At 33.6% G+C, this 19667-nt stretch overlaps 4 protein-coding genes across 4 annotated transcripts in view; 3 read left to right on the top strand and 1 right to left on the bottom strand.

Annotated features, from left to right (window-relative positions):
• LOC127061793 (unc-112-related protein) overlaps positions 1-13823 on the top strand; it is a 34850-nt gene extending 21027 nt beyond the window's left edge. Inside the window, exons 2-8 of the mRNA XM_050989146.1 lie at positions 9422-9655; positions 9740-10008; positions 10437-10862; positions 11711-12139; positions 12453-12665; positions 12765-13001; positions 13164-13823. Coding sequence (XP_050845103.1) covers positions 9422-9655; positions 9740-10008; positions 10437-10862; positions 11711-12139; positions 12453-12665; positions 12765-13001; positions 13164-13364 — 2009 coding nt within the window. The 3' untranslated portion in view covers positions 13365-13823. The remainder of the gene's footprint in view (positions 1-9421; positions 9656-9739; positions 10009-10436; positions 10863-11710; positions 12140-12452; positions 12666-12764; positions 13002-13163) is intronic.
• Positions 13824-14797: 974 nt separating this feature from the next.
• On the bottom strand, positions 14798-17485 carry LOC127061796 (testis-specific serine/threonine-protein kinase 1). Its single transcript, XM_050989151.1, has 4 exons — positions 16871-17485; positions 16503-16676; positions 15730-16395; positions 14798-15325 (listed from the first exon to the last, which is right to left on the bottom strand). The coding sequence occupies exons 1-4, from the start codon at positions 16952-16954 to the stop codon at positions 15161-15163; spliced, it is 1089 nt and encodes a 362-aa protein (XP_050845108.1). The 5' UTR covers positions 16955-17485; the 3' UTR covers positions 14798-15160.
• A 56-nt stretch (positions 17486-17541) lies between these two features.
• Positions 17542-19249, top strand: LOC127061795 (putative transferase CAF17 homolog, mitochondrial). The gene is made up of 2 exons (XM_050989149.1): positions 17542-17718; positions 17878-19249. Exon 2 carries the CDS (start codon positions 18050-18052, stop codon positions 19157-19159), a length of 1110 nt encoding a protein of 369 aa, XP_050845106.1. The 5' UTR covers positions 17542-17718; positions 17878-18049; the 3' UTR covers positions 19160-19249.
• Positions 19250-19299: 50 nt separating this feature from the next.
• Positions 19300-19629, top strand: LOC127062064 (cysteine-rich DPF motif domain-containing protein 1). Its single transcript, XM_050989679.1, has one exon. The coding sequence runs from the start codon at positions 19300-19302 to the stop codon at positions 19627-19629; it is 330 nt and encodes a 109-aa protein (XP_050845636.1).
• Positions 19630-19667: the final 38 nt, after the last annotated feature.

Raw genomic sequence — 19667 nt, 5'->3', positions numbered from 1 at the left:
TAAAATACATATGTATAAAATAAAATATTTTCTACATCGGAAGATCGTAATCATTATAACGTCAATCAAATTATAATTAAATTTAGATAGTATATTGGTTAATAATGTAAGAGGAAGCTTTTATCTTTGTCTACATAGAAACATCACTAGTGCATTCATTTCTCTTTTCCTCGGCCCACTCGCATTCTCATCCCTCTTTCTTTCTTCCTTCCTTTCTTTCTTTCTTTCTCGTTACATCGCGACTACGCATTGTTAGGCACGAACGTGTAGGAGTGTCTCGAATATTTGGCATTGCCAACCTCGCATATCTTCAAAATTCTTCGCTGAAACTCGTCGGAATTCTAGACGTGATTTTGCAAGTAACAGGAGCAACGATAATCTCCCTTAAAGGGCAATACAAGCTCCTTTAGTTGCTTTGAATTACCCCTTTAAATTCAAGACATTTGTTATCCTGTCTACTATCCTTACCAATTATCGTTGTATCGCATTAATTATATTATTACACCATGTAACTTTAAAGTTACAGCCTACACAATGCCATGTAACTTTAAAGTTATAACCTATCTAAAGCCATGTAACTTTAAAGTTACAGCCTATGTAACGTCATGTAATTTTAAAGTTACACTCTCTATAACGCCATGTTGCATACGTATTTATACATTCAATGAGGGATTTAATTATTCGTACGGTAGAAATATGGAAATATTATATTCCTGTTGTAGGAATATCTAAATCCCTCGTTATATTAATATTTTTTAATTGCGATTTTATTTTATTATAATTAAAACATTCATTGATACTTAGTGTTCTAAATTTTTCATGATTTTTTAATTATAAATTATACTTGATATAATAACATCATATCAATAGAAGTACATATAATACTCTAATTTTTTTTCTGTATTATATAATTTTTGTTACAGATATAGATAGTTGTAGATAGTCGTAGATTGTTATAGATAGTATGGATAGTTGTGGATTGTTATAGATGATTTAATGATTTTGATCGAAGTAATAAAAAAGAAGTAAATAATTTTATTACGTTCATATTCATAAACATTACCCGGATTAAATGGATTTAATTAAAGAAGAATTTACGATATAATGTCTTTGCTAAGAGATAGAGAACAACTCGTGGGCGAAATTAAAAGCTCTTTAAGCGTTTGTCGTGTCGCATTCTCCGTAACGGAAACAGTTACGACCTTGACTCGGGAGCGAATGAAGCATACATATTCATTGGTTCACCATAGAAGGTAAGTACGTCATCGATGTGCCGTGGTCTACCTGTTCGTTGGCTTATCGAGAGAGTAGTTGAGAGCAAGTCAACGATGTTATCAAAGATTGATAAGAGATATACAGTAAATCGATAATCAAAATATACGAAATCATATTTCGTTTACCGAAAATTAATCACGCCGATTTGTTTATAATCTGTTAGAAATTAATATTTGTCGAGTTATTGAAAAAAGATTAATTTATTTGAAAAGAATTGCTCTAAAAGAAGTGATATCATTCAAAAGATATCGACGACGAGTTACTCGTACTTATATACATACACACTCGTATTCTTTATTCTCCCACGATACTTCGATTTAATTGTGAAGTCCAATTGGAAGCCCTCTATTTTTTTCTTACGAAAATCGGAGATTGAAGAGAAGAAAGAAGAGGATGAAAAGAAGGGGAAAGGTCTACTTAATCGGCTGAGAAATCAAAGGAACTTCGTCAGCCGGATTTTAGACATGGGTTTCTGCCTTTCCTCTTCCGCGTGGAGAGTTGCCAGTCCTCGGTGATCCTCGAATCTACTTGAGAAAGAGAGACAGAGACAGAGACAGAGAGAGAGAGAGAGAGAGAGAGAGAGAGAGAGAGAGAGAAAAGAAAAGAGAAAAGAAAAAAATAAAAAGAAAGACAGAAAAAGAGTGAGGGAAAGACTCGAGTAAGAAGGAGGGCTTGAAAAAAGAGAAGAGAGATAAAGGAAAGAAAAAATCGTAAAGGGGCACTTTGACAACGAGTGCTTAGTAGTACTACCGTGCAAAACCACCCCTACCTACGTCAACCCTCTTCCCTTTCTCTAGATACGTCGTTTTCTTTCACCTACCATCACCGTCGAATCCATCCCTTCCTTCCATCGCTAGACAATAGACAATACAACGACCTTCCTTTCGCAGGATCGCAAAAGGGGGTGGTGAGTAATTATTAAAAGTTTTACGTAGGAGAACGCCCGTCTATTGTACCTCACGCACTTCGGTCTCTGTCGGTTCTCACTTGGTGGTTCGAGAAGCCAATCGATAGTCAGTCCTTCCGTTCGTTTGATTTTTCCCTAAAGCTCGGACAATGCTTCGCTTGGAGTATATTATTTCTTTTTTTTTTTCCTCTCTTTTTTTGTATTTTATTTATTTATTTATTTATCTATCCTCTTTTTTGCAATGGGACAATAGGAAACTCGATCGTCTGCGAGAATAAAAATTAGAAAAAAGGAAAAAGAATTTAAAAAAAAAACAAAAAAGAAAATGATAATAATGATTAGAGAGAGATGATATTTCTTTAACGAAATGAATGGATTATGGAAACGGGGATTATAAATTTAATCTTTTAATTAACTCTGGAAACTTCAATGACAATTCGTTTACTCTTATGTTTAACGAGTTTCTACCGGTTAATTCGAGAGTCGATTCAAAATCTCGAGATCCAATTAGCTCTTCGAGGAGCGCTTTATTGCCGGACGAACTCGTTGGATCCGTTTGGAATTCTCAATTAAACGAAGCTTATCGTTTCATCCTTTGGGAACCTTTCCAACTCGTTTTCCAATGCGGTGATAGAGAGAGGGAAAGAGAGAGAGAGAAAGAGAAAGAGAAAGAGAAAGAGAAAGAGAAAGAGAAAGAGAGAGAGTTTGCAAAGGTTCGTATATTCTCTAGCAGGCGTGCCAACATCGGCGCCGTCGTCGCTTTTGTAGATACACGCCATTGTTATAGATCCTTCTGTGTCGTCGTAGCACCATTATTGTGCGTATTATTATATCGTAACGGTACTTCCGGCGATCGTTTGACCAAAGAAGAATCGTGTTAATTCACGCCACGTGAACTCTCCCTTCTATTACGTGCAAACGTGGTATCGTGCGTTAATTGCTTTTTATTTTTTTTTTAATTTTATTTTTTTCTTCTTTTTTTTTTTACTTAATCGTTTTCGTATTTTAGTACACATATGAAAAAATTCTATGTGAATGTAAATTATGGGTAAAAGACGATCGATCATCGTTATATAAGAAATTTTATTGAAATTGCATTGATATCAACGATTACGTAAAAAAATACATACGATCGATAAAATATTTAATTCTTTCATTCGTTTGAACGAACAAACGTTTCACGATTAATAAAGTAATCTCGTAAATTTGGAAACTTTGAATTCGTAAGTCAGCAATTCTTGTAGTTATTCGTATGAAAGTTGGAAAGTTTGACAGAAAAATGGATCGTTTCTTGCTCCGATCGTTCAATGTTTCCGAATCGTGAATGTGACGGAAGTGGGATTAGAAATAGACGGAAGTAGGTGTCGTGTAAAATAGCTCGACACCGAAGCACGTCTGCTCAAGTTGAAAAAAAAGGTCTTCGTCGTAGCTTGCATAACGACGAGTACTTCCCTTCGATCGATCGATCTATCTATCTATCTATCCATCTAAGGATAATAACCGCTAGGTGTGGCACGGTGACACACTATCAAGAACAACGATAACCCTGTTTCTTTATCGCTAACTTTCAACTTATTTATATCAATAATTTGTAATTATTTTGTAATATTTTGTAAACATACATCTTGTCCACTCAAAAAAAAATAATGTTAATAGATAAATAACAATATTTTTATAACATTCTACCATTATCATTTTATCATTGATAAATGACATTACGATGTTGAAAAAAATTTGTTGATTATTTAAAAACAACTATAGAGACGAGAAGACCAACATATTCGTTTAGCATCGAAATGTAAAACAGCATATACATTATTTATGTAATATATAATAATTTGCATCATACGATGTCCTCCTTTCATATTAGGCAATACTTATAGAAATATTTTTTTTTATGAGTTCAGTGCCTCATGAGATATTTGAATTTTTCGTGTTAAAGGAAACATCTTGTATATATTATATCGGTATTTATATTATATACAATATGTATGTATATATATATATTTATTTATTACATTATTATGTACAAAAGACCGAGCATTATCCAATGGCACAGACGGGCTAAGGATATAACAAATTTTATATTTTGCTATATTATTTCTAAACATTTTTATATTGACAATAAATTAGACATCATATTCTTCTTGCATATTTGTATAATTTGTAAATTTTATCTAATTATTATTTCATTGCATAGAGAGCACAGAGCACGAGTTAAATCATATGATGTTTGTTGAATACCGTAACACGCCACACCAACTATAGTGCGTAATGATGAAATCATTTATTTTTAACCTTTACATTAATAACTTCTTTATCGCTAAGAGAGCCATATGAAGTTCGAGTAATATCGTAGCACGGCATGGCAACGACAATGTGTACTGATAAAATCATTTATATTTGTTTTGATCATTTAATCCTTCACATGAGTTTTCCCGAAATTGAATGAAATCTAGCTAAATCGCTTTCTTTTACCCGAAAAACAGTTGATTCAGCTTATTCCATCGAAACTCTTAGATCTGTTTTCAAGATAAAATTGACAAATGTACAAGAATAGCTCGTTTAATAGTATATATGTATATATAATTTAATAGGATTATATATACATATATGTATGCAATCTAATAAAAATATTTTCATGTGTGTATAAAAGTATGTTATAATTTTTTAATATACATATTTATTAATATACATATTTTCATATCTACATAATCATTCATTATTATTATTATTATTAATAATATCGAGTGAAGGAACAGATTATTTATTATTTTTTTCTTTTTTAATCATATCAAGAGCAATCTAATACCGATTTTTATAATCTTTTGCACTAGTACAAGGTCTCTTCAACTAGGACACTCATTAATACTTCTTAGTCAGGCACGATCGCGTGCCTAAGCTCGACGTTTGTTTTTTCTAATCTTGAAACAGATCCTTCATATAAACATCCGACTAAAAGCGACTGGAGATGCGCTTTCGTATAAGTTCCAGTGAATCCTTTAAATCGTCATTAACGCGAGCGAGAATCGTTTGTTTTTGTTTTACACTTCTGGCTTTCTGAAAATCGTTGAGCAACACGTTTCTACTACCAAATCGCTCCTGATTTTCTGCTTTCGAACGAAGCAGCGTAAGATCAACAGGAGATCGAGTAAAACGACGTTCGTAATAACACGTGTCCTGTGTCGCATCACGTAGGGAATGAATGGTTCGTTTCTTTTTTAAAAGCTAAGAGAGGAAGAAAAGTAAATTGTTTTCGTGTCGACCCGTTTCGGAAATTTGTCGTCGATCTATTTCGATGTATCTCGATCTTTATCTTTCTTTCTCTTTCTCTCTCCCTCTCTCTTTCTGTCTCTTTCTTAAACGGCTCGTACGTTTGTAAACATTCGTGCTAAGAGAGTAAATGTTCATCGACTTCGAAAAAAAGAAAAAAAAAACGAAATTTACGTGTCTTTCTTATATTTCATTTTTAACGAACGATAATAAATGTACAATTTCAATAACATCCTTCCAAAAGTTGAGAAATTTCTTTGTGGTTTCCGGGAAGTTAGTGGTTTTTGCGAATTTATCGTGAAAACATCAGAACAAAAGTCTGTGCCGATTGTGACGTTGAAAAGACGTACGTCGATCGAAATAAATATTTCTAAGGAATCTCTGAAATTTAATGATTTTCTTCGAAAGCAATGTAAAAGTTGTTGATGCATTTAAAAAAATCCTAAAACTAATGGATAGTTATATGATCATGTCTAAATCCTTGCTGAAACGTTATAACGTATCAACGAATTCAGGGTTAAATATTTGTTCTTTTTTTGTCTACATCATACTTATTAATTATTAAGTATTAATTATTATCAATGACAACAAGCGTTTTTTAAATAATTTCTGAATCGTTAAGTATCAATAAGTTTAGGGAACTTAGTAAAGTTAAACTATGTGATTAGTAATTAGTCTACGTAAAAAATGTTTGAAAATAATTTTTTAGAAAATGTTTAAAATAGATCATCGAAATTCTTTCCTTTTTTGTTTAATCATTCATATCTTACTTACCAATTATAACAATTACATTGAATTTTGTAATTAAATTAATTGCTATAATAAATTAAATAAAATAAAATGAAGTTGTAATTCTGAAAATTCTTGTTCTGAATTTAATAAAATAAAATTTAATTGAACAAATTATTACGAAGGAATTAAAAATCGGATGAAATTATTATCGTTCGAATATCGCGAGATATCAGCGTTAATGTAAAATGATATCTTTTAATTTATAATCAACGTGGGTTATGATCCGCTTGCGTGATTCTCGACTATGAAAAAGGAGACAGGTGTATAGCAAAGTGTAATAAAGAATGGAGGTGTAGCTTAGTATAGTGGAGACACCAAATGTAAAAAAGATAGGCGTAAACGTAGCGTGTTCGTTATCGTTGACAGCGTTTAGTATGTCGTAAGTTTTACGGTTTAACGATAGATTATAAAATTGGATGAAAGAGAAGAAGAAGATGATGAAGAAGAAGAAGAAGAAGAAGAAGAAGAGAGAAGAGGATAAAAGAAGAGGAGAAGAGATTAGCCGATGTTAGAAAATATCACGATAAACTCGAAGAAAAGTAGGACGTTCGTTCATGCGGAGGCACGCTTCTACGCGATACGGAACGCATACGTAACGATTTATAATGAGCAACCATAATTCGTAACGCTTTGCGAATCGAATCGGTAAGATCGAGATTGCTATTTCCAAGAACACCAACGCTCCTACATACAACGTTTTGCGCAATTCGAGAATGAAAAGAGACTTCTTGTAAACTCTTACTTCCGTAATTAACTAATAATAATAATGATAATAATAATAATAATAATAATAGTAATAAAAATAATAATCATTACTCATTACTATTTAGAAATTTTATATTAACGTCTTGCTTTCGATTGCGTCATTAAACGATCACTGGGTCACTTTTAAATTCCGTTATCGATAAACCGAGACCCGATTCGAGTCACTCATAAATATAATCGTTTAAAATCATTGAAATTAATCGTTCTGTTTATTCGAAAATAGAGAAAGAGAGAGAGGTCTTTTTATATTTATCTTGAAAACTTGGATCTTTTTGATTCTTATGACGATTCAAGGAAACAGAAAAGAAAAATAAGAGAGAGGAAAAAATATTATGTGAGACATAAAAAGTAATACCGTGCGTTTCTTTTTGCGGTAATATCCTCTCTCCGATAAGGAATCATGGCGTCACTTGGTCAGAGTATTTCTCTCTCTCTCTCTCTTTTTTCCTCATCAATGGTGACCAAAGAAGGCGGATTTTAGGATCTCCGGTCCCTGAAACAAGCGGTTAACTTCGTGGTTGCTGAGTTGGCCGGCCTAAAACGTGCGAGATATTTATAGAGCGCAGCTGCAGAATCGTGCTGTTCGTGGCTGCCTCTATGGGGAGAGAAACACTCCTCTCCTCCTCATCCTCATTCTTCTCATCCTCCTATTGCTTTACCTCCTTCTCTTCTTCCTCCTTAGAGGATTACGTACACGCACAAAGAAGCTTCTTCGTTGAGCCTTTGTAACGTAGAGGAGACATAACGGTCCCATGAAAGCATGTTACTCGTACGTTTCTTACGTGGGTATCTCGATAGATATGGTCAAAGAAGGAGAAGAAAATGAAAGAGGAGAAAAAGAAGGAAGATGATGGAAGTGGGTGGAATCTTCTCGCGGAATTCTCTTCCCTTTTCCGCTTACCAATCGTCGAGATCGACTGTTAAGCCATACGAAACTCAACCACCCCACTCCAACTCACCCCACTTTCGTTTTAAAAGAAACAAACGACTAAGGTGTTTCTTGGGAACTCATTAAACTCTAAACAAATAATTATATCTACCCCATTCTTTCTTGTTTCACCCTTCTCCATTCGCTTACCGAATAGTCCTTTGTACTACTCCGAGGGTCGTTTCTTTTAACTGCCTTGTCAACCGAGCATATGTATATCTCGTAGAAAGACAAATAATCATTGTTTTATTATTCTTATTTTCTCCCCGTCTAGTAGTATTCTTCCAGAAAGGTATATCTTCTTTTTATGGTACATTTGACTTTACAAATCGTTTCTATGAACTCATTTTCTTTTTGTAAGTTCGTCCTTAAAAATCCACTTTGATGATTTCTTTGTTATAAAATCGTTTTCTTTAATACTATTTTTGCTGAATGATCTATTTTTTCTGAATTTGTGATTTTGTCAATTCACTTTTGTTGAATTTGTTTATAAAAATTCGTATTTTCTTTCTTCCTCCTTTTTTTCTTTTTTTTGTTTTTTTTTTATATTCATTTTCCATTGAATTCATTTCCTTGGATTTATTTGTTGAAATTATTTTTATAAACGTTCTTATAAATTCGTCTATAAAACAAAAAGAAGAGAGAAATAATGAAATAGACAAGAGATTCCCATAGAGAGTAATGCGAGGATCCTTGATAGAACGAGCTCGATCGTTTTTTACATAGTTTCATTCGAGACGACAAAGAGAAAGAAACCTTTGAATCGCCCGACGACATTCACCGCAACGAGCAGTCCCACCCCGTGTCTTCTTCTTCTTCTTTACGAGGGTCGACCCGCCGCTAGTTTCTTTCGAACAAATCGTCCGTGCGATGCGACGACGAACGGGGAAAGGAAAATACGGGAATGCACCGAAAGGGTGAAGAGACAGACATTATTTCCGTCGAAGGTTTCGTGTTTCACTGAAATATTTGTCCTCTTCATTCCACTCGAAATTCGTTCAATTTTATTCTTCAAATATCCAATAATTCATCGTTAATTATTAATAAAAAATTTTCGATAACGTAAATATATAAATAATATCATATAAAAGATTATAATTATTAATACTTTTCATTTTTCTTACAATTAAATCAAGATATGTAACTATAAAATGGTAATATAATTATTGTTTACAATAAATAAGGGAGATTATATTTGATTTATTCGTTGATAAAAATCGTCCAGCGTATTAAAGGGATTTTATATCACATATTGATTGTTAATAAAACATTTTCAATGATCCAAATGTTTAAATAATAGTGTGAAATGAAAAATGCATTATTCCATAGTTATTAATTATTATTACAAATTCTCTTTTTTACTATAAGTAGAATAACATAATTACGAGTGAAACGGTAATATAATCGTTGTTTATCATAAACGAAGGATTTGATTTGTTCGTTGATATTGAAAAATTATGTCGTATATTGAAAAATTTCAGATATCGCCATGGATTGGTCGGACCATGCTTTATGGTGGCCAGCACGAAATCACTGGTTGACAAGAACGAGAAGTACATTGGATCAGTACGGCGTTGCTGCGGATGCATTATTGCATTTCACTCCAATGCACAAAACGCTTCGAGTGCAGTTACCTGACATGCGTTCGGTCGATTGCAGGGTAGATTTCTCTGTAAAAACGTTCAACGCCGTGATCAATCTCTGCAAAGAACTAGGCAAGTTTTCTGAACATTATGAAGATTGATATAAAATTATCAACATTATAAAAATCATTTCTTTTTACTTTTTATTTAATTTAGGCATCAGACATCCCGAAGAATTATCATTTTGCAAACCACTCGAACCTTCTCATTTGAAATACAATTTAAAAGATTTGCCATCGAAGAAGAAAATCGAAAATCAAAAGAACGGTCATTGGAACGTACCAGCTGATACGAATACTTTTATACCAGCGAGTCAAAGTCCCAGAGGATCGACAGGCAGTCTCGACCAAAGTAGTCCCTTCATGTGTGCCCCAGTCACACCCAGCAATAGAAATCACAGCACACCCATCAGTTCGCCGGTATCGGTCAGTATATTGCAGAGGCGGAGAGAATCAATTATTATCAGAGTTTTATAAAACTCGAGCGATAACGTTCGCGATACGTTGTTCATGCGAGTATTGTTATGTGGCAGTAACGTTACCGTACTTAGAATGAAACTATGCGAATGAGTTTAAATAACGTGATGCTGACGTTATCAAAAGCGGTCTATTTTTCTTTGTTGATAAAAGAAAAAAAAAGAATATATATATATATATATATATATATATATATATATAAAATAAGAAAGAAACAAAAGGACAATAACTTTTTATCGCGTTAATTGTCGTAGTCACGTTCGTTAGAATCGTGCCTAATCGGTTGTTTAATAAAATTAAAAACGATTCGTAATAACACGAACGATTGTTAAATGTTTAATTTTGGTATCTCAAATAGAATGACGTTATATTTGCAGATTCAGCATACCAGTACATGGAAAAGAAATAACAATTCGTCCGGTTTCGGGAGTACCGGATCGTTCAATGCAAACAACAGTACGATGAGTTTGGAAGCGTTGAACGGAGGTCTATCCGAATCTCTCGCTCAAAGTCCGGCCTCGATTTCACCGGAAGTACGTTCGAAGTTGATCAGGCCGAAGAGTCTCGTTGAACGGGCAAGAATGAACGTAGCTTGGCTCGACTCATCTCTCTCGATCATGGAACAGGGTATACGTGAATACGACATTCTAAGGCTCAAATTTAAGTTCTATTCGTTCTACGATTTAAACCCAAAAACCGATGCTGTCAGAATCAACATGATTTACGAGCAAGCCAAATGGCAACTTCTAGCCGAAGAGATTGACTGTACCGAGGAAGAAATGCTCATGTTCGCTGCTCTTCAGGTACATTGGAGAATCTTCTGTATATCTATATATTCGCTCTTTCTTCCCTTTTTTTTTCTCTCTTTTTCTTTCGGTCTGGCTTTCTCTTCTTTTTTCTTATGCTTTTTCAGCTGTACCATATTGCTGATGATCTTACCACGATCGAGAAATCGTTTCCTCGAAGCTAACCTTCGGAGAACCATTAAACATTTCTTCTCTGAGAAAAATTCTCACGTCATTCAAAATTTGTCTCGACCAAATTTGTCGAAAAGATTTTTTTTTGCATTTTTAACCTTTTACGTAGATTTGTTTTTCTTTTTTTTTTTCTTTCTTTCTTCTTTTTTTCTTTTCTTTTTTTTTTAGAGTTATCGTTATTCATATAGAACAAGTTTAGAGACACTCGCTTATTTTCACAATCTAAACATCCGTCAGCAGTACTGCTAGATCGAATCCGATCATTACGACGCATGTTTACACAAAGAGACTTATCTATCCTCTCGACTAAACGAACGTGATTTGCACGGACCTTTTACTTACAATATTTACTTTTTCTTTTTACTCGCAAGATTTACTACGTTATTCCCTTCAAAATATGATAGCATTTAAATCAATTACGTATAACAGAGCTATAAGAATAATAAGATTGTTATAATATAATTTATTATTACAAAACTATAATCTAACTAATATACAAAAGATCAGAAAATTAATTTATTGATGCATTAAAAAACCAAAACGGAATATAAAAATAATTAGAAAAATGAAACGATTTGGATAATAATTAATCGTTCTTAGTTATACAAAAAAGAAAAAATAGATCAAAGAAAGGAAATGAAAGTTATGAAATAAAAAAGAAATGCTTCTCGCAGGTGCAAGTAAACCTTCAAGCTACCATGCCACAATCAAGTTACGATAGCAACGGTGCCTCGTCTCCCGTCGAAGACGATATAGATGCAGCTCTGACGGATCTTCAGGTTACCCTCGAGGGTAGCAATATTAACAACGGTCCAAGTGACATAACGCAGGTGCCGGAGCTTTGCGACTACCTTCGTTTCTTCAAGCCAAAGCGTTTCACCTTGAAGGCATTCAAAAGATACTGGTTCACGTGCAGGGATTTACAACTGAGATTGTATAAAACCAGAGAGGAAACCAACGGTTCGGAATCACCGGCATATGTCATCAATTTACGTGGCTGCGAGGTCACGCCCGATGTTCATCTCTCTCAGGGTCGTTACGGGATAAGATTGGAGGTACCCAGTGCCGAAGGCATGACCGAGATGTGGATCAGATGCGATACCGTAAGTCATTTTTTGTGATATCAATGTGACACAAACAAACAAATTTCTCCTATCAAAACCATCTAATTTACTTTTAGTTGTTATTAGTATAAAAAAAAAAATAAAACAAAATGTTTATTATCAAAAGCAATGAAATCATTTCTATAAATTTTGTTGAACCATCGATCTTTTTTCTTCGTCGATTTTGTTTATCTATTTTTAAATATTTTATGAAACTATGAAAGAAATCAAATGCAAAGATAGAACGTCTCAACGTTATTGAAAAAAGAGACAAGATACTAAGGCAATTTCATTTCTAATGTTCATTATTTAGGAACAGCAATATGCAAAGTGGATGGCTGCCTGTAGATTGGCAGCGAAAGGTCGTACACTCGCAGATGCGTCTTACGAAAGCGAGGTCAACAGCATTACAGCTTTCTTGCAACTTCAGAGACCTGCACCAGCACCAGCGATAAGTCCAAACTCGTTGGACATCACACCGGATGATTACGTTGCACCGAGATTTGTAAAGAGGTTTAAAGGAAAGGTATATAATTCTTTGATGATAATATCGAAGTTTAATAGACTCGATCGATCGATCGAACGAACGTGTCCATTTAATCCTGATTCTCCAATTTCCATAAAGCTGGTTCAAAGGATCTTAGAAGCTCACGCGAACGTAAAGGATTTGCCTCTCGTCGAGGCCAAACTGAATTACATCAAGGCTTGGCAATCACTTCCGGAATATGGTATATCTCTCTTCGTAGTTAGATTCACTGGTAAAAGTAAAGACGAGCTATTAGGTATTGCCAATAACAGGCTAATGCGAATGGAACTTCACAGTGGAGATCATTTGAAAACGTGGAGGTATAATACAATGAAGGTGAGTCGTTTTTGTCATTGTCCTTGAAATTTCTTTGTTATATTCACATTGTTTTTGATAACTTTTTTAAAGATTTTAATAGAATATCTATCTATTTATTTAACTATCTATTTATCTATTTATCTATCTATCTAACCTACTCGACAATTTCACTTTCTCCAGGCTTGGAACGTAAACTGGGAAGTAAAACACATGATGGTACAGTTTGAAGAAGAGAACATCATTTTCGAATGCCAATCAGCTGATTGTAAAGTCGTACATGAGTTCATTGGTGGTTACATATTCTTGTCGATGCGTTCGAAAGAAGCGAATCAAACATTGAACGAGGAAATGTTCCACAAATTGACAGGTGGCTGGCTATGAGAAATCTCTTCGATCTTCGAAGTATCCTTTTAACGAATGACGAAAAAACTTATCGAAGAGATCAGTTTCTTTCTTTTTTTTTTTTTCTTTTCGTAAATCTTACGGAATCGTTATTGCCAGTCAACGTTTATAAAAAAGAAAAAAATTAAAAAAAGAAAAAAAAACAAAAATATGGGTAACCTTGCAACAAGTAGGTTTCATATGTTTAATATGCTTTAGATGTGTACATAAAAATACGAATGGAATCGTCCAAATCATGGAATGCCTTCATGGATAGAATGCAACGATCGTTTATATATATACGTGCTCTATATGTTTTATCTCTTATCGTCCTTGAACGTCAAGAGAATAATTATGTAAAAATGCGATCGCTCAAGAGATTAGCATTATTCTCGATGTAAGTTACGCATCATAATATATCACATAACGTACTAACGTTATTCGATAAAGAACGACGAATTATTTTCTTTTCTTTTATTTTATTTTTCTTTTTGTCTCCCCTTATCAACCCGTACGAACGATTAAAAGTAAAAACAAAAAAGAATTCGATCGAGCCTATCTATTACTTACTCGATAAAATATAACAATTTTTTTTTACACTTTTCTTTGATCTAAGAAAAGGATAAAGGTCCGGCTAGATGCTTATTGGATGACGTTGAAAATTATTTTGAAAAATCATCTTTCTACATGAAACTCGAAAATCCGATAATACGATCTAATTGGTAATTTTTAAATCAGGATTTTAATGATGATGCTGTCGTTCACGATTATTTATATATATATATATATATATATATATATATATATATATATATATATACATATATATATACAATTAATGTGTCTAATCTATTACATGTACCTTTGTACGAGAAACGTCCGTGCATCAATAGTACGGAATAATAATAATAATAATAATAATAATAATAATAATAATAATAATAATAATAATAATAATAATAATAATAATCTTGATTAATAATAATAATCTTGATTAATAAATAATCATGAATTAACGCTCGTCGGTCCTCTCGATCTCTCACGGCACGATATGTTTCCCAGTTTAAGAACGGTGCTATTATTATGATACCGAGCGAGATTGATTTGTACCTTGCGAGATATAAAATCGTGTAAATTATTTGTTATCCTTCTAACGTAGGTTGCATACATGCGTTTAACTTTATCTTACACGTGTGTGTAACTTACATTGGAAATATATATACATATATATATATATATATATATATATATATATATACATATATACATATATATACATATTAAAATATATTTATTTATACCGTTATACATTCTCTATATACGATATTACGTTATATGTATATGTAACCAGAAAGTATAGTTTTGTATGTTAGTAGAGTATAGCTGTACAATAAACTTAATTGATTAATTATTAACGAAGAAAAATCACGATCGTGATTGTACTTGTTTTTATTCCAGGATATTCTTTAAGTCAACTTTAGATGTCGTAGATGTTCGAATGAAAAATTTCCAAATAAATAGATCACATGCGATCTTCGATTTTTCAATATGAATGATACATCGAAACGATCAACACGTTTCTCTATTTTGTTTCTTTTTTCTTTTTGCCACCGTCCACATTAGACACAATTGAAAGATCGTATGGATTTGTTTATTTATAAAATATATATATATATTGTTATCAAAAAAATAATACTCGTACTTGTAATAGTCAGATTAACAAAGAGCAAACATATGTAAAACGCCTTCGGTTCGAATTTCCGCGTCACAATATTCTTGATTCTTGAGAACTATAATCATTCGACTGCGATGGGTGGTTGCGTATCTTTTCCAGAAGTTCCAATTGATTTAACAGTGCTTCCTTGATTTTCAGAATTTTTAAACGGAGGTAAAGCTTTCGACGTAAGAAGATTTCCAGTTCTGGCAGCGGAACTTACAATGGTACCGCCACCACTGCTCACCTATTTCAAACGAGTCGTTTTCAAATGCCCTATTAATTTTTATCTTAGAATAACCGAGTGATCACGATAGATCGTCGTTTTTGAAATTTCAAGCAAAGTAACAGAACGCGAACGTGAAAGTCTATTAATAAATGACGGTAACGAGATAAGAGTATCAGAAAACGAGTGGTAATTTATCTAATGAGAAAGTTCTTTTAAAATATGTACAAGACAAGTAAGTTTTGATAATATTATCACGTATGTTTTTTTCATTTAAATTAATAGTAATTATAAGATGAGATAACGTACAAATTTTAACAAATATATATATATATATACATTCTTTTATATATATTATATATATGTTTTGTTTATCATATAATATAATATATCATATATATATAAGAAAATAGATTCACACAAACCTGTTGATGAATGGGTGGTGCCGAATGAATGAGTCTGCCTGCAAGAGAATTGGTCTTCTCCTTTCTGGTACGTACCCATTCATGACCAAGTACTCTGTCGAGAGTTAGCCTGAGGGTGATGTCCGGCTCGAGAATATGTCTAACGATGCTCTTCGCGGACGTAGAGACGGTCTCGCGTACTCGAGACCTGAATACCCAATTCCGTGACATCTGATCCTTCAGAAGTTTTCTCAAATTGGAGTCATCGAACGGCATCGAAGCATTCAGCATAATGAAGAGAATGATACCGAGAGACCAAACGTCAGCTAACTTAGGATTATAAGGTGTACCAGAGACAACCTCAGGTGCAGCGTAAGCAGCAGATCCGCAATAAGTTTTACTTAGGACGCGTCTACCATCGTGATCGACGCAAAATCTTGCAAAACCAAAATCCGCGAGTTTCACATTGAACTTCCTCGACAAAAGAATATTCTCACACTTAAGATCCCGATGAGCAATATTCTTGCTATGAAGATATTGCAATCCAGAGGCCATTTGACGAAACCAAAGCTTGGATTGTTGCTCAGGTACAACTCCGTTTCTCGTGACGAAGTCCAGTAAATCACCGTTGTCTGCATACCGCATGAAGATGAAAACACGTGGCCCACGTTGCAATATACTATGCACCTGAATTACGTATTAATACCAGACCGATCGGAAATATACGTTGATTAATGAAATAATCGAATTTGGATTCCCCTCGAACGAACGTTCTCGTTGAGAACGTATCTTACTTGGATTATATGGGGATTCTCGATCTTCGTTAATATCTCCAATTCTCTAGGGAAAAACTTCTCGAGAAAATCGGGCGGAGCTTTCTCCTTGTCGAAGATCTTACATGCCAATCGCATTTTTTTCGAACTTGCTCCATCAACGTACTCAGCCAGGTGTACGGTCGCATAGGAACCCTAAGCGATTATGTCAGGCTTTATACTATTTGACAAATCAAATCAATGAATCTATTCTTTCACGTATAAACGGATAGAACAGATTTAAAGAAAAAGAATAGGAGGATAGCGAGGACAAGTGTTTTTTAGCGACTGAAAAGAGATTTGATATCAATAGAATCTTCCTCCTGGTTTAATGAAAGAAAGCAAGCAACCTGTCCGATCTTCTTGCCGATCAAATAGCCCCTCTGCTCAAGTGCGTTCACCTCCGAGTTTCGGGGGCTCAGTCGCGTGGCCATGCCAATGGTTCTTCATTGGAGGTTCACCAACGCCCAACGATAGGCAACCATAAGGGTCACACTTTCGTTCACCTTTTAAGATTCTCTTAATATCCACCTGATCAGCACGTTTCTTCTTCTATCGTACTTCTCTTTCTCTTTCTTTCTTTCTTTCTTTCTCTCTCTATATCTCTTCCTCACCCTCACTGTCACTGTCACTTCACAAGATTTAAAATTATCAACATAGACAGGAGCATATGCGAACCGAAGGGTTGCTTCGTTTACATCGATAATCTACTCGCGTGGATCCGTTTTGTCATTTCAGTCGGCTACAGTCACTAGAATTTTGTACGTTGAGACCAGCTTGTTGAGCTTGGTGTGGAGCGGGGCAGAGAAAAAGTCCGTGTCTCATTCGAGCGTAGCCATTATACAGGAAAACAATATACTGTTGATCTCCACCTACGCGACTTATCATTTTCTTCGACTTTGCGATATAGTCTTTCGGATTTTTTCGATTGGTTTTCATATTCTATCGATCGTTCCAACTTACTTCTTTCATTGCGAACGATAGTAAGAAAAATTATATAAACGTCTTATCTTAAATGATATATTAACGGATGATATGTAAATAATTTTTTAAGGCTGTGCTTTTAGAATTTGAAAGTACGCGGTGTAACGTTGTTACCACTGAAGAAGGATTCATTTTTTCTCGTTGGTAACAAGAGTAGTAGTTGTTGTTTCGTCCGACAGATGACGCGCATCATCTCTTCTGACACAAAAGATAGGTTAGTTAAATATCAAAGGATCTCGGTATATTCTATTATTTTAGTTTTAACGTTAAAAACGTATTTATATATGCATAAGAAATAAATTCATTTGAATGCCTGTATTTACGTGTTACGAGTTTAATTTACACGAATTTGATTTTTATTAATAATTTACAGATAAAATACTTAAGAAGAGTATTCAAGAGAGACAGATATTCAGATAGAAAAAAGTAATAATAAGAGTAACGTAAGTTTTGTATACTCTAATAAGAAGAGTGTAAACTTCGTCATTTTTAATTTTTGAATTATGCACCGTGCATTTTAAAATTATTACGAAATTAATCATATAATGTCGAAAACGACATTAAATCTTATTAGCAAGTTTGCTTTGCGAATTTGTTTACAAAGGCATAAGATTGCTACTGTAAGACGAATACAAAGTCGAACCTTCGCATTAAATGCTCGACAATCTGAAAAGAAAATATTAGAATGTTTAAATGAAAGGTCTGTGTTACGTGTCAGTGGACATGAATCTGCTGCCTTCTTACAAGGTTTAATAACGAATGATATAGGACATCTTAAAGACGGCTCTGCAAGTATTTATTCTTTATTTTTAAATATCAAAGGTAGAGTATTATACGATACTATTTTGTATAAGAGCAAAGAGGACAATGTTTTCTATATAGAATGCGATACCCAAGTAGCAGAGTCTTTAGAAAAACATTTAAAGATGTATAGGGTAAGAAGAAAAATAGATATATTATCTATAGATAAAAATATGAAAGTTTGGTCTATGTTTGATCCAACTGAGATCATTGATGGCGAAAATGACAACAGTTCTTTTGAAGGCTCTATTTTTCCTTGTGGCACTACAAATAACAAAGGTAGCAAATTTATAGACAACATTATAATATGTCAAGACCCTAGATCATCAAATTTTGGTCTAAGAATTCTTGCTGAATCAAATATTGAAAGATCTGAGATCATAAAGTATTTGGATCCTAATATCTCCATTTCTAAGAATAGTTTAACCTACAAAGAATTTAAATATAAAGTTGGTCTTGGTGAGGGTGTCGATGATTTACCGCCAGGCAAACCATTACCTCTGGAGATTAATTGTGACTATTTACATGGTATTAGTTTCCACAAAGGTTGTTATATCGGTCAGGAACTCACAGCTCGTACACATCATACCGGTATAGTGAGAAAACGTCTGTTACCTTTCATATTTGATCAAATTCCAACTATATCTTTTAAATATGATGAAAAAATTCTTAACGAGTCTGGCAAAGTAATAGGCCATTATCGGGGACATAATAATAAGCATGGCTTAGGATTAATGCGTCTAGGCGAGACCTTTAATGCTAAACAAATTGAAATACATGGACATCCAATCAAAGTAATAAAACCTGCATGGTGGCCACGAGACTCAAAAAAAGAAGGGATTTCTAATCAATAACAAAATTAAATTTAATCGTTTCATTTATAATTAATTTGATTGATTATTGATTATTATATATGAACATGAAATAAAATTATAGCGATGCAATCAATGTAATTTAAATCTTATCTCCATTTCTATAATTCTTTTTTTTATAGATGACTACTTCAACGACACAAGAGTCTAAGGAAAAAACAAGAGAAATTTTTACATGCTCTTTCTGCACTTTACAAGAGTATTTTGATTTCAAAGGTTCAAAACCTCCTTTCGCACGACATATTACTTATTTAGAAGAATGCTATGTTATGAAAGATCCTTTCGATTTAACTGCTAAAGATGTTCTAGTTATCGGAGGAGATTGTAATATTTGCAAAAAGCCAGTGTGTCTAGGGTGCAGTGTATTCTTTGCTAAAAGATTTTGTCAAACTTGTGCTGCAAAGAATTCAGATAAATTACCATTACAAATTCTCTCGAAAATCAAAATATAACAAACAGCTGTTCTTTAAATGAAATTATATACTTGATA

Source organism: Vespula vulgaris, chromosome 2 (assembly GCF_905475345.1).
Source record: "Vespula vulgaris chromosome 2, iyVesVulg1.1, whole genome shotgun sequence".
NCBI classification, from domain to species: Eukaryota; Metazoa; Arthropoda; class Insecta; order Hymenoptera; family Vespidae; genus Vespula; species Vespula vulgaris.
The sequence above is the reverse complement of the archived record's forward strand: the minus strand, read 5'-3'. Positions and strand labels throughout refer to the sequence as shown.

Bases quoted from the DNA above. Each gene is read 5' to 3' on its own strand.
- LOC127061796 (XM_050989151.1), bottom strand. From the start codon at position 16,954: ATGGCCACGCGACTGAGCCCCCGAAACTCGGAGGTGAACGCACTTGAG. The intron at 16,677-16,870 runs GTTGCTTGCTTT...ATAATCGCTTAG, and splicing joins TCGGCAAGAAGATCGGACAG to GGTTCCTATGCGACCGTACA. The intron at 15,326-15,729 runs GTTTGTGTGAAT...CGTTTGAAATAG, and splicing joins CACCACCCATTCATCAACAG to GTGAGCAGTGGTGGCGGTAC.
- LOC127061795 (XM_050989149.1), top strand. From the start codon at position 18,050: ATGTCGAAAACGACATTAAATCTTATTAGCAAGTTTGCTTTGCGAATT.
- LOC127062064 (XM_050989679.1), top strand. From the start codon at position 19,300: ATGACTACTTCAACGACACAAGAGTCTAAGGAAAAAACAAGAGAAATT.